The sequence below is a fragment of the Salvelinus sp. IW2-2015 genome, unplaced genomic scaffold (assembly GCF_002910315.2).
Source record: "Salvelinus sp. IW2-2015 unplaced genomic scaffold, ASM291031v2 Un_scaffold5303, whole genome shotgun sequence".
NCBI classification, from domain to species: Eukaryota; Metazoa; Chordata; class Actinopteri; order Salmoniformes; family Salmonidae; genus Salvelinus; species Salvelinus sp. IW2-2015.
The window spans coordinates 7,933-22,769 of record NW_019946568.1 but is presented as its reverse complement, the minus strand read 5'-3'; the positions used below and the strand labels follow the sequence as shown (position 1 = coordinate 22,769).

General features: G+C 41.3%; 2 protein-coding genes, 1 long non-coding RNA gene and 1 pseudogene across 9 annotated transcripts in view; 1 reads left to right on the top strand and 3 right to left on the bottom strand.

Moving 5' to 3' along the window:
* LOC112078141 (stonustoxin subunit beta-like) overlaps positions 1–500 on the bottom strand; it is a gene marked incomplete at its 5' end in the record, with an annotated part of 3,978 nt that extends 3,478 nt beyond the window's left edge. Inside the window, one exon of the mRNA XM_024144462.2 lies at positions 4–500. Within this exon, the coding sequence (XP_024000230.2) occupies positions 4–500 (497 nt within the window). The remainder of the gene's footprint in view (positions 1–3) is intronic.
* A 3,060-nt stretch (positions 501–3,560) lies between these two features.
* Positions 3,561–6,029, bottom strand: LOC139026630 (ribonuclease inhibitor-like; annotated as a pseudogene).
* A 219-nt stretch (positions 6,030–6,248) lies between these two features.
* LOC112078140 (NLR family CARD domain-containing protein 3-like) lies at positions 6,249–8,951 on the bottom strand. Its single transcript, XM_070441960.1, has 2 exons — positions 8,189–8,951; positions 6,249–8,053 (listed from the first exon to the last, which is right to left on the bottom strand). The coding sequence occupies exons 1-2, from the start codon at positions 8,616–8,618 to the stop codon at positions 6,249–6,251; spliced, it is 2,235 nt and encodes a 744-aa protein (XP_070298061.1). The 5' UTR covers positions 8,619–8,951.
* A 2,430-nt stretch (positions 8,952–11,381) lies between these two features.
* Positions 11,382–13,385, top strand: LOC139026631 (uncharacterized). 7 transcript variants are annotated; one of them, XR_011478487.1, is made up of 8 exons: positions 11,382–11,475; positions 11,661–11,733; positions 11,797–11,860; positions 11,985–12,047; positions 12,111–12,418; positions 12,483–12,744; positions 12,870–12,933; positions 13,047–13,385. It is a non-coding gene; the product is annotated as an uncharacterized lncRNA (long non-coding RNA). The 7 variants fall into 7 exon arrangements; XR_011478482.1 differs by having other exon boundaries at positions 12,870–12,981; positions 13,294–13,379; XR_011478483.1 differs by having other exon boundaries at positions 12,111–12,355; positions 12,547–12,681; positions 12,870–12,981; positions 13,294–13,378.
* The last annotated feature ends 1,452 nt before the right edge of the window (positions 13,386–14,837 follow it).

Genomic DNA, 14,837 nt, shown 5'->3' with positions numbered 1-14,837 from the left:
AACCCTGGATAGAGGGGCTCAGTGAATGTGGAGGTGAATGTGATCAGGTGGGTCAGTGTGTCAGAGGAGTTTCTATAGAAGGACAGAGTGCCGGCTGGCCAGTCCAGATAAATCCCTACTCTGTGGGAGTTGGAGGGGGGGATGTGTATGGTAGTGGGATTATAATTGTGCTTGGCAGTGTATCTGTTGTCAGAGCAGATCAGACTCCAGGACTTGTCATTACATCCAAGACAACAGTCCTTACCCCCTCCTCTCCTGTTGATTCCTTTATATGTCACTCCTATATCAGCCCTTCTCCCACTCCACTCTACCTCCCAGTAACATCGCCCAGTCAGACCCTCTCTACACAGCACCTGTTCCCAGTCCTCAAATCTCTCTGGGTGATCAGGATACGGCTGCTTCTCTCTGCTACATGCCACTTTTCTGTTCTCCTCAGACAGAGAGAGGAGTCTGTGTACTGTGTTTAGGTCCAATGTGAGATMACAGACATCTGATGGATGAAACCAGAGACAATATTAGAAATCATCATCATTCACATTAGAATGTTAACTCACTTTTCACTAATTAATTTAATGTAGATGTTTCTAGGTATCASGTTTCTAGGTATCAAAAGAAGAAGTTAAGTATGTTATACTTYATGGTAATATAAAACACACTTATTCCCATTAATTACACACACACACTGGACACACACACACAGACACACGCACACACAAACACACACATACACAGACACTCACACCTGTATGCATGCGTGAACACAAACACACATTTCTTATGTAACACGAACGCACCTCACACACACACACACACACACACAGACACACACATTGTCAAAGCAACTCTTTGTAAACTTTGGTGTCCCTCATTTCTGCTTCTGTAGAACTACAGCTGATATTTATTATGACGAAGTAAGTAATGATGGTGGTATTTGACTTTGACTTAAAACTTCTTCAGGGCAGGGGGCAGCATTTTCACTTTTGGATAAATAGCATGCCAAAATTCAACTGCCTGCTACTCATCCCCATTAACATTAGTAAAAATTGTGCCCAAATTAAACGGCCTCGTACTCTGTTCTAGATCATACAATATGCAAAGTATTATTACTATTGGATAGAAAACACTCTGAAGTTTCTAAAACTGTTTGAATCATGTCTGTGAGAATAACAGAACTTATGTAGCAGGCAAAACCCCGAGGACAAACCATTCAGAATTGTTATTTTTTTGTTTGATGTCACTGTCTTTTTAATGATTTTCTTAGAGACACCAGATTTCTAAGGGACTTGCTTGCAGTTCCTACCGCTTCCACTCGATGTCACCAGTCCTTGGAAATCGGTTGAGGTTATTCCTTTGTGTATTGAAGAAGTAGGGCTATCGTAAATGAGGGTCACATGAAGTAAATTTTTTGAGAGATGCACGTTACGAAAAAAGTTGCGTCAGTTTGTTTTCTTTTTGTATTGAACACAGATCATCCCGTCTTCAAATTGATCGATTATTAACGTTTAAAAATACCTAACGTTGTATTACAAAAGTAGTTTGAAATGTTTTGGTAAAGTTTACATGTAATTTTTGATATATTTTGTAGTGACGTTGCGAAAGTTGGAAGCTGTGTTTTTCTGGATGAAACGGTCCAAATAAATGGACATTTTGGATATATATCGACGGAATTAATCGGACAAAAGTACCATTTGTAATGTTTATGRGACATATTGGAGTCCCAACAAAAGAATTTCGTCAAAGGTAAGGCATGATTTATATTTTATTTCTGCGTTTTGTGTCGTGCCTGCAGTTTTGAAATATGCTACTCTCTTTGTTTACTGTTGTGCTATCATCAGATAATAGCATCTTATGCCTTCGCCGAAAAGCCTTTTTGAAATCTGACATGTTGGCTGGATTCACAACAATTCACAGCTTTAATTTGGTATCTTACATGTGTGATATAATGAAAGTTTTATTTTTATATCATTTTATTTGAATATGGCGCGCTGTATTTTCCCTGGCTATTGGCCAGGTGGGACGACATTTCACCAGATGTTATTTGAGACAATGCATTACTGAACATAACGCGCCAATTTAAGATTTTTTGATATAAATATGAACTTTATCGAACAAAACATACATGTATTGTGTAATATGAAGTCCTATGAGTGGCCCCTCTGAGTGAAAGATCATCAAAAGGTTAGTGATTCATTTAATGCTATTTCTGACTTTGTGAGCCCTCTCCTTGGCTCGCAAAAATGCTGTATGGTTTTCTGTGCAAGGCGCTGACCTATAATCGCATGGTGTGCTATCCGCAGTAATAAGCCTTCCTTTGAAAAATCTAGATCATCTGCTGGTGGATTTACAACGCAAGTTCTACAATCTTAGTAATTGGTGTAAAGTGATGTTTGAGGAATTTTAATTATGGATTTCTGTTGTTTTGAATTGGCGTTTCCCTGCGAGTTTCATCTTGTCAGTTGATCGAGGTGGGACGCTAGCTAAGCATTTTAAAAAATCAATCCTCAGGGTTGTTTTTGTATAAATAATCAATATTTCACTGGACAAAACGTAGAAAAGGAATAAACAAGATAAGGCGCGCTCTCCGGAGTTTCGCGCTCGCTGGACTATGTGCTGAAATTTACACATATGTCCACTGCATGGGGAGAGGAGTGCTTTGTCTTTAGTCTCCTGCAATGAGTTGCAGATAACAAAGCCTGAACACAATGTCCTTAACGACATGAAATACATGCGAATACGAGATTCGTGAACTGGTTCCTAAGTCTTGTGTATGTGGATAAGGCTTTCTATGGAAAAAACAAGCCTTTCAAAATAATAGTTCATTCCAGGATGGATGTTTCTTCAGGTTTCGCTTGCCATAATAGCAGTTGCTTGTTTTACTCACAGACATTATTTTAAAACAGTTTGGAAACTTTCAGAGTGTTTTTATCCAAATATTACTCAATTATATGTTCATTATTCCTAGCTTCTGGGCCTGATTGTAGCAGGCAGTTTAATTTGGGCACACTTTTCATCCAAAAATTCAGAATCAATGCTTGCCCCTGCCTAGTTAACTTGACAATTTAAGATTAATTCTTAGCTCATATGCCTTCACAGCTAGTCAACACTCACAGTTGTTCTAGGCGGCCAGGTTTCCATGTTGTGCTCTCTGTCATCAATGTTCCACACTGTAGCAGTAAATGCAGAAGAGCAGGAAGGGTCATTTGAGGATTCAACCTGAACACACACACACAACACAACACACACCACACACACACACCACACACAACACCACACAACACACACACCAACCCACAAAAACAACCCCAACGACACACACACACACAACACACACACACAACACACAACACACACCACAAACACCACAGGCACCACACACACCACACACACACACAGGGGGCCCAGAACAGGTTAAGAACGACACCACAACACACAGCACAGCACAGCAGGACATACAAACACTGGGACAACGGCTGGGACACGACTCACGAGTCAGGCCATAGGTGAACGTTTGTTCCAAGATGTGGTAAGAAGGTACGTTTGTATTAAACTAGCCTGATAAGTCAACAAGACATGTCTGACAGACCATGACATAAAGCCTCTCATACTTGAGGTGTCTCTATCTGCAGTGTGGATCTCCCAGTCAGCAAGAGCAGTCGGACTCCTGAGTCTCCTGGGTGATTGTAGCTCAGGTCCAGCTCTCTCAGGTGTGAGGGGTTTGACTTCAGAGCTGAGACCAGAGAATCACAGGCTTCCTCTGTGACTAGACAGCCTGACAGCCTGTAAAGAGTCAAATCATATTAACATCACACTGGTATTCTTTGGTGGTGAAAATAGTGGCAGTACATTTTTTCAAAAATCTTCAGATATATCAGTGTCCTGAAACCTGCCTCATCTATTCATAAATTAATGTATCATTATTAGAAATGATCATATTACTTGTAGAGACAAAAATGTATAGTACGAATATTTGAGTAGACTGACCAGACCAGCTTAAAAGCAGTTTCAGTCAAAAGACAGACAGTGAGGTATCAGATTTAGATTCTATTGAGTTAACAGTCCACACCATACCTATTTTGACAGTGAAGCTAACATATTAAATGTGGCTCTATACTCCAACATTTTGGATTTGAGATCAAATGTATCATATGAGGTGRCAGTATTTAATGTCACCTTTTATTTGAGGATATGTTAATACACACAGTGGGGCCCCAAATTTTTTTTACTCATCTTTTTAAGTGTTTAAGTGGGAAAAGTATTTTTAAGTGGGAGAACTTGCACAATTGGTGGCTGACTAAATACTTTTTTGCCCCACTGTATCTGTTTCACAATTTAGAATTGAAAGCACTTTATGTATCTAGTTCCCCCATTTGAAGAAGTCATAAGTATTCTGACCAATTCGTTCATAGTGTATTAAAGTAGTCAAAAGTTGTCACGACTCCCGCCAAAGTTGGTCCCTCTCCTTGTTCGGGCGGCGGTCGACGTCACCGGTCTCCTAGCCATCGCCACTCCACCTTTCATTTTCCATTTGTTTTGTCTTGTTTTCCTGCACACTCTGTTCCCCCCATGTCTGTGTGTGGTTTTGTTCGTTCGTTACGTGTGTGTCGTTACAGGCTGGTTTTGCGCCTGGTATTGTTGTAACCCGTGGTTTTGTTATTTTGTACCATTTTGTGTGATTTGTGCGCTATTCGCTTTTTMCTTGGGCTAGAGTGTTGTGACGCAGTTGAGTCCGGCTGGTTTCCTCTGCCTGATTAAAGTGTGCCTGTTTACTCATCTCTGCTCTCCTGCACCTGACTTCTTTCGAACAGTTGCGCACACTCTGACAAAAGTTTAGTATTTGGTCCCAAACTCGTTTGTTGCATTTGCAGTTTGTTTTGGTTGTGTTTTGGTTGTGTTTTGCCCAATMATAACTGAATGGTGGATTATGACTGGAGCAATTTTCTTTCTAAGTGAGTAGATAACATGTTTTGAAACACTACTAAATTAATCCTGATGATGCCATGACCATGAACAATTATGAATGAGAGRGTTACAGAGGCTACAACAAAACATACTAACCTCTCACCATTAACCTCAAATAAAAGGTGACATTCTATACTGTCGCCTAATATGAAACATTCTATTTAAAATCCAAAATGCTGGAGCATAGTACCGAATTTAAAACTGTAAGCTTCACTGTCCAAACACATATGTTGTGGACTATGTCTGCCTGGTAAACATGTGGATCTGGTGAACAGTTATCACTTGTTGACCAACTACAGGAATACTGACCTCAGAGTCTCCAGTTTACAGTGGGGATTCCCYAGTACAGCAGAGAGCAGCTTCACTCCTGAATCCTTCAGGTCATTGTTACTCAGATCCAGCTCTCTCAGGTGTGAGGGGTTTGACTTCAAAGCTGAGGCCAGAGAAGCACAGCCTTCCTCTGTGACTAGACAGCCTGACAGCCTGACAAAGAGTAAAATCATGTTAAAATCACACTGCTATTCTTTGGTGATAAAAATATATATTTGCTCAACATGTTCAGATATATCAGTGTCCTGAAACCTGCAATATCTATTATAAATGAATGAATGTATAATTATAAGAAACGACAAATTATTATGTATTGCTTGTAGAGAGAAAAATGTATAGGACACATATTTGGGTAGACTGACCAGACCATTTTAAAAAGCAGTATCAGTCAAAAGAAAGACAATGAAGTATCAGATTTAGATTGTATTGAGTATACAGTCCACACTATATATAATACTGACCTCAGAGTCTCCAGTTTACAGTGGGGATTCCCCAGTCCAGCAGAGAGCAGCTTCACTCCTGAATCCTTCAGGTCATTGTTACTCAGATCCAGCTCTCTCAGGTGTGAGGGGTTTGAACTGAGAGCTGAGACCAACACTTTACAGGATGTGTCTGTGAGTTTACAGCCAGTGAGTCTGCCAACACAGAAGAAATACAATGACAGACAGGTTTATAAAATGTTACGCTAGCTTTCCCTGCTTACACTGTTAGCCGTGCAAAATAATGTGTATATCGTGCATTCATGGTTCAATGCTACAACTTTTCTGATCAGTTGTATTATAAGTTTAAAAGTTTTCAGCTGATAGAAAGTTTATTCAGCCAATGAAAATACTGTTGTTCCTACATACAGTAAAGTTTGGTCTGAGAGATTGTCACATGACTACTTACAGAGCCAGTCAGCCAAAGAAAATACTGCTGTAACTACAATTTATTTTGGTGGGTGATATTTACATGAATACTTACAGTGCTTTCCTGCAGCCTCTCACAGCTGGGAGCAGTCTCCTACGACCCTCCTCTGATGTCTTGAATTCCTTTGGGTCAAACACATCCAGAASCTCCTCTGATATCTGCAGCATGTAGGCCAGCGCTGAACACTGAGCATGTGTGAGGTTTTTKGATCTGTTCTCTGACCTCAAGTACTCTTGGATTACCTCCTGTACTGAATGGTCTTTCATCTCTATCAGACAGTGAAATAGATTGATGCACCTCTCAGGGGAGATGTTCTTCCTCTGCATCACCTTAAGGGATCGGATTGTTTTCTGGACGCTCTCTGGACTGCTTTCTGTTTGTGTCACCAGACCTCGTAGGAGATTCTGATTGGACTCCAGTGACATGCCATGAAGGAAGCGGACAAAAAGGTCCAGGTGTCCATTCTTACTCTCCAAGGCTTTATCCACGGTACTATTCAGCAGCTCATGCAAGGTTAGCTCTTCAGACGCAGCTCTAGACTTTCTCTTGAGGAAGGGGTTCAGTGCATCCATGTTCTTGGTTGTGTAACAGTGGTACATGTAGACAGCTGAGAGAAACTCCTGAATGCTCAGATGAACAAAGCAGTACACCACTCTCTGAAATAACACAGACTCTTCTTTAAAGATTTGTGTGCACACTCCTGAGTACACTGAGGATTCTTTGACATCAAGGCCAGCCTCTTTCAGGTCTTCTTCATAGAACATGAGATTACCCTTCTCCAGATTTTCAAACGCCAGCTTCCCCAGCTTCAGAAGAATTTCCTTATCTGACTCCATGAGCTCCTCTTGATCCATCKCATCKCTTCCATGATACTTCTGGTTCTTCAGGCTGGTCTGAATGAGCASGAAGTGWATGGACATCTCAGTCAGAGTTGTGGGCATCTCTCTCCTCTTGTCTGTACTCAGCATGTGTTCAAAGACTATTGCAGAAATCCAACAGAACACTGGAATGTGGCACATGATGTGGAGGCTCCTTGATGTCTTTATGTGTGAGATGATTCTGCTGGCCAGGTCTTCATCAATGAATCTCTTTCTGAAGTACTCCTCCTTCTGTGGGTCATTGAACCCTCGTACCTCTGTCACCTGGTCAACACACTCAGGGGCGATCTGATTGGTTGCTGTTGGTCGGGAGGTTATCCATAGGAGAGCAGAGGGAAGCAGATTCCCCTTGATGAGATTTGTCAGAAGAACATCAACAGATGATGTGTGGGTGACATCAGACACCTTTTCATTGTGCTGGAAATCCAATGGAAGTCTGCTTTCATCCAAACCATCAAAGATGAACATAGCTTTACAGGCTGTGAGTTTCTTTGCATTGCCTATGTCTAGTTCTGTGTGGAAGTCATTTAAAAGTCTGAGAAGACTGTACTGGYGATCTTTGATCAAGTTCAGCTCCCGGAAAGGAAGCACAAATATGATGTCCACATCTTGATTAGCCTTCCCTTCAGCCCAGTCDAGGATGAACTTCTGCACAGAGACAGTTTTTCCGATGCCAGCAATGCCCTTCGTCAGCACAGTTCTTATGCTTCTCTCTTGGCCAGGTACGGGTTTAAAGATGTCATTGCAGTGGATTGCTGTGTCATGGGAGGTTAGTGTCCTGGATGCTGTCTCTAGCTGCCACACCTCATGTTCATTGTTAACCCCTTCACTCTCTCCTTCTGTGATGTAGAGCTCTGTGTAAATCCTGTTGAGGGGAGTTTGAGTCCCTGCTTTATCCATGCCTTCTATCACTTTTTCATACCTCCTTTTCAGGCTGTCTTTATGGTTTACTATAGCTCTCTGCAGGCTGTCCTCCACTACAAGGGAGGAGTAAGAAGGWTGTGTATCAGACACATTCATTGACAGGATGRAATGTGGGCCTTCCACAACTACAGTAACTGACATGATCTCATATTATTGTAGTTAGCACTTAATCATGTTGAGGAAATAACTTAGCACAGGTCTGCAAGTGTCCTTACTGTTTTCAGAGCCTCTTGCATCATTGGGTTCACCCAGGTGCTGTAGTACAGGAAGTGTTCTGGATCTCTTTCTACACTGAGGACAGTCATAGTATCCTGAAGGAGCAGGTTTCTCCCAGTATCTGGTGATGCACTGTCTGCAGAACCTGTGTCCACAGGTGATAGAGACTGGATCCCTCAACACCTGCTGACACACTGCACACCTGGACTGATTCCTTCTGGCCAGAGGTAGACCATCCACTACAGAGATAAAGGAGAGAGAGAGATACTGATCCTCTAACAGAGTAGACCATCCACTACAGAGATAAAGGAGAGAGAGATACTGATCCTCTAACAGAGTAGACCATCCACTACAGAATAAAGAGAGAGAGAGAGATACTGATCCTCTAACAGAGTAGACCATCCACTACAGAGATAAAAGGAGAGAGATACTGATCCTCTAACAGAGTAGACCATCCACTACAGAGATAAAGAGAGAGAGATACTGATCCTCTAACAGAGTAGACCATCCACTACAGAGATAAAGGAGAGAGAGATACTGATCCTCTAACAGAGTAGACCATCCACTACAGAGATAAAGGAGAGAGATACTGATCCTCTACAGAGTAGACCATCCACTAAGAGATAAAGGAAGAGAGATACTGATCCTCTAACAGAGTAGACCATCCACTACAGAGATAAAGGAGAGAGATACTGATCCTCTAACAGAGTAGACCATCCACTACAGAGATAAAGGAGAGAAGATACTGATCCTCTCAGAGTAGACCATCCACTAAGAGATAAAGGAAGAGAGATACTGATCCTCTAACAGAGTAGACCATCCACTACAGAGATAAAGGAGAGAGATACTGATCCTCTAACAGAGTAGACCATCCACTACAGAGATAAGGAGAGAGAGATACTGATCCTCTAACAGAGTAGACCATCCACTACAGAGATAAAGGAGAGAGAGATACTGATCCTCTAACAGAGTAGACCATCCACTACAGAGATAAAAGGAGAGAGATACTGATCCTCTAACAGAGTAGACCATCCACTACAGAGAAAAGGAGAGAGAGATACTGATCCTCTACAGAGTAGACATCCACTACAGAGATAAAGGAGAGAGAGAATACTGATCCTCACAGAGTAGACCATCCACTACAGAGATAAAGGAGAGAGGATATACTGATCTTAACAGAGTAGACCATCCACTACAGAGATAAAGAGAGGAGAGAGACATATTGAACATTCTCAAATTACAAACAACAAAAAAGTGTGACGTACCTTCGGTCAAAGGTAACTGATCCACCACCACTGGAATTAACAGGACGATCCATGGAGAAGTCACTGTTCATAGACAGACAGTGGAACAGTAACTGTGCTGTCTGAGTGTGGTAGAAGCCTCTGGAATGAATAACATGTCCACAATGCCATTACTAGAATGTTAGATTCTTCACAGACCAGTGGTGTCTCAGACCAAAATACCCCGTTCAAAGACACTTCAATAGTTTGATTGCCCATTCACCCTCTGAATGGCCACACAACACAATCCATGTCTCAGCTGTCTCAAGGCTTGATGCTAATTATTTAACCTGTAACCTCCCCTTCATCTACACAGATTGAAGTGGATTTAACAGTGACGTCAATAAGGGATCATTGCTTTCACCTGGATTCACCTTGTCAGTCTACGTCGTTGGAAAAGCAGGTGTCATAATGTTTTGTCCATCAGTGTCTTAAATTATATGACATAAACAACAAATGATAAGCAGATGCTTTACAGTAAATTATCAGATACACAAAATACATCTGGTTTCAGATCTTGAAGATTCTCCTCTTCAACAGTAATATCAAAATTCTGACCAGTAACTTACCTGGGTCAAAAGTCCCTGATCACATACAGATTACTGATTCAACTTCATCTCAGTTCCACTTTAATCCTTCAGAGCCTATTGAGTCACATACTTCACAATATGTCCATTATATACAGTACCAGTCAAAACAGTAACACAATAAAAACAACAATAATGAGGACTATAAGGAGTACCAGTACTGAGTCAATGTGCAGGGGTACCAGGTAGTTGAGGTAATAATGAGACTATAAGGAGTACCAGTACTGAGTCAATGTGCAGGGGTACCAGGTAGTTGAGGTAATAATGAGACTATAAGGAGTACCAGTACTGAGTCAATGTGCAGGGTACCAGGTAGTTGAGGTAATAATGAGGCTATAAGGAGTACCAGTACTGAGTCAATGTGCAGAGGGTACCAGGTAGTTGAGGTAATAATGAGACTATAAGGAGTACCAGTACTGAGTCAATGTGCAGCAGGGTACCAGGTAGTTGAGGTAATAATGAGACTATAAGGAGTACCAGTACTGAGTCAATGTGCAGGGTACCAGGTAGTTGAGGTAATAATGAGGCTATAAGGAGTACCAGTACTGAGTCAATGTGCAGGGGTACCAGGTAGTTGAGGTAATAATGAGACTATAAGGAGTACCAGTACTGAGTCAATGTGCAGGGGTACCAGGTAGTTGAGGTAATAATGAGACTATAAGGAGTACCAGTACTGAGTCAATGTGCAGGGGTACCAGGTAGTTGAGGTAATAATGAGACTATAAGGAGACCAGTACTGAGTCAATGTGCAGGGGTACCAGGTAGTTGAGGTAATAATGAGACTATAAGGAGACCAGTACTGAGTCAATGTGCAGGGGTACCAGGAGTTGAGGTAATAATGAGACTATAAGGAGTACCAGTACTGAGTCAATGTGCAGGGGTACCAGGTAGTTGAGGTAATAATGAGACTATAAGGAGTACCAGTACTGAGTCAATGTGCAGGGGTACCAGGTAGTTGAGGTAATAATGAGCTATAAGGAGACCAGTACTGAGTCAATGTGCAGGGGTACCAGGTAGTTGAGGTAATAATGAGACTATAAGGAGTACCAGTACTGAGTCAATGTGCAGGGTACCAGGTAGTTGAGGTAATAATGAGCTATAAGGAGTACCAGTACTGAGTCAATGTGCAGGGTACCAGTAGTTGAGGTAATAATGAGGCTATAAGGAGTACCAGTACTGAGTCAATGTGCAGGGGTACCAGGTAGTTGAGGTAATAATGAGACTATAAGAGTACCAGACTGAGTCAATGTGCAGGGTACCAGGTAGTTGAGGTAATAATGGGACTATAAGGAGTACCAGTACTGAGTCAATGTGCAGGGGTACCAGGTAGTTGAGGTAATAATGAGACTATAAGGAGTACCAGTACTGAGTCAATGTGCAGGGTACCAGGTATTGAGGTATATGAGACTATAAGGAGTACCAGTACTGAGTCAATGTGCAGGGGTACCAGGTAGTGAGGTAATAATGAGACTATAAGGAGTACCAGTACTGAGTCAATGTGCAGGGGTACCAGGTAGTTGAGGTAATAATAGACTATAAGGAGACCAGTACTGAGTCAATGTGCAGGGTACCAGGTAGTTGAGGTAATAATGAGACTATAAGGAGTACCAGTACTGAGTCAATGTGCAGGGGTACCAGGTAGTTGAGGTAATAATGAGCTATAAGGAGTACCAGTACTGAGTCAATGTGCAGGGGTACCAGGTAGTTGAGGTAATAATGAGGCTATAAGGAGTACCAGTACTGAGTCAATGTGCAGGGGTACCAGGTAGTTGAGGTAATAATGAGACTATAAGGAGTACCAGACTGAGGTCAATGTGCAGGGTCCAGGTAGTTGAGTAATAATGAGACTATAAGGAGTACCAGTACTGAGTCAATGTGCAGGGTACCAGGTAGTTGAGGTAATAATGAGACTATAAGGAGTACCAGTACTGAGTCAATGTGCAGGGTACCAGGTAGTTGAGGTAATAATAGACTATAAGGAGTACCAGTACTGAGTCAATGTGCAGGGGTACCAGGTAGTTGAGGTAATAATGAGACTATAAGGAGTACCAGTACTGAGTCAATGTGCAGGGGTACCAGGTAGTTGAGGTAATAATGAGACTATTAGGAGTACCAGTACTGAGTCAATGTGCAGGGGTACCAGGTAGTTGAGGTAATAATGAGACTATAAGGAGTACCAGTACTGAGTCAATGTGCAGGGTACCAGGTAGTTGAGGTAATAATGAGACTATAAGGAGTACCAGTACTGAGTCAATGTGCAGGGTACCAGGTAGTTGAGTAATAATGAGACTATAAGGAGTACCAGTACTGAGTCAATGTGCAGGGGTACCAGGTAGTTGAGTATATAATGAGACTATAAGGAATACCAGTACTGAGTCAATGTGCAGGGGTACCAGGTAGTTGAGGTAATAATGAGACTATAAGGAGTACCAGTACTGAGTCAATGTGCAGGGGGACCAGGTAGTTGAGGTAATAATGAGACTATAAGGAGTACCAGTACTGAGTCAATGTGCAGGGTACCAGGTAGTTGAGGTAATAATGAGACTATAAGGAGTACCAGTACTGAGTCAATGTGCAGGGTACCAGGTAGTTGAGGTAATAATGAGACTATAAAGAGTACCAGTACTGAGTCAATGTGCAGGGTACCAGGTAGTTGAGGTAATAATGAGACTATAAGGAGTACCATACTGAGTCAATGTGCAGGGGTACCAGGTAGTTGAGGTAATAATGAGACTATAAGGAGTACCAGTACTGAGTCAATGTGCAGGGTACCAGGTATTGAGGTAATAATGAGGCTATAAGGAGTACCAGTACTGAGTCAATGTGCAGGGGTACCAGGTAGTTGAGGTAATAATGAGGCTATAAGGAGTACCAGTACTGAGTCAATGTGCAGGGGTACCAGTAGTTGAGGCTATAAGGAGTACCAGTACTGAGTCAATGTGCAGGGTACCAGTATTGAGGTAATAATGAGACTATAAGGAGTACCAGTACTGAGTCAATGTGCAGGGTACCAGGTAGTTGAGGTAATAATGAGACTATAAGGAGCTACCAGTACTGAGTCAATGTGCAGGGGTGCCAGGTAGTTGAGGTAATAATGAGACTATAAGGAGTACCAGCACTGAGTCAATGTGCAGGGGTACCAGGTAGTTGAGGTAATAATGAGACTATAAGGAGTACCAGCACTGAGTCAATGTGCAGGGGTACCAGGTAGTTGAGGTAATAATGAGGCTATAAGGAGTACCAGTACTGAGTCAATGAGCAGGGGTACCAGGTAATTGAGGTAATAATGAGACTATAATTGAGGTAATATGTACAGTACATGTAGGTAGGGGTAAAAGTGACGAGAGACACACACACACACACACACACACACACACACACACACAAGGATGGGATGTTGTGTTTGTTTAATATTGTTTTAGGACTATGAACATGGAAAAAAGGAAAATACATGGGAAGATGGGAGAGGAGAAATGACTAGAGACAGTGTTGTTTAACTCACTGACCATGACCCATGAGTTCTTCTTACCTTTGTTCTGGAGAAAAGTCTCCCTCTCTAAACTTTATAGGAGGTTTCATAGACTGGTCACTCTTCATGGACACACAACTGGGTACAGGGGAGGCTGGTCTCTCCTGCTTGATTGGGCTTCAACACAACAGAGACAAACATTACATCTCATCTACTCTGAGATCAGATGAGGAAACATAAGAACAGTTTTATACGCTATAAATATATTTTCAGAAATGTTGGTAAATTATATTTTAATGATAAAAAAAAAGAAATATTATTAAACAACTACAAGTCTTTATAAAGGTTTCTAAAGTGGGTAACATACAAAATGTCAGACTTAGTTTGATGAAAAATGGATCAACCCCTACAGAAAATGTCCCTTAATTATAATCCACATAAAAATGCACATTTGCTCTTATTTTCCTGCTGTGAGAAACTGTGTAAAATTAAGATGGCATCTGTAAGTGCATTCATCTTTAGATATCTAGGTGAGACAACCACATATCAGTCAAATATACAGGATACCAACATTCCATTCCTGCTAAACAATGGATATATAGATATCTAGGTGAAACAACCACATATCACAGTCAGATATACAGGATACCAACATTACATTCCTGCTAAACAATGGATATATTGATATCTAGGTGAGACAACCACATATCACAGTCAGATATACAGGATACCAACATTACATTCCTGATAAACAATGGAAATATAGATATCTGGGTGAGACAACCACATATCACAGTCAGATATACAGGATACCAACATTACATTCCTGATAAACAATGGAAATATAGCATTTAGCAAAAAAATCTAATTTTCATGCACATCTAAAATCTATAACAGTGATATAGAATGTACCCATAAGAAATAATTTCTGATTAAAAAACATTTTAGAATATACATTCTTAAACAAAATTGTCAGCTCACCTTTTAGCTTTGGTATCATGTTCCCCAGAGACACTCATTCTTTAGAGAACTGTCCCCTCAACAGAGATCCAGCATGTTGGTTGTGTTAACACAGTGACAACTAAACAGAGATCCAACATGTGTTGTGGTAACACATGACAACTAAACAGAGATCAACATGTTGGTTGTGGTTAACACAGTGACAACTAAACAGAGATCCAACATGTTGGTTGTGGTTAACACAGTGACAACTAAACAGAGATCCACATGTTTGGTGTGATTAACACAGTGACAACTAAACAGAGATCCAACATGTTGGTTG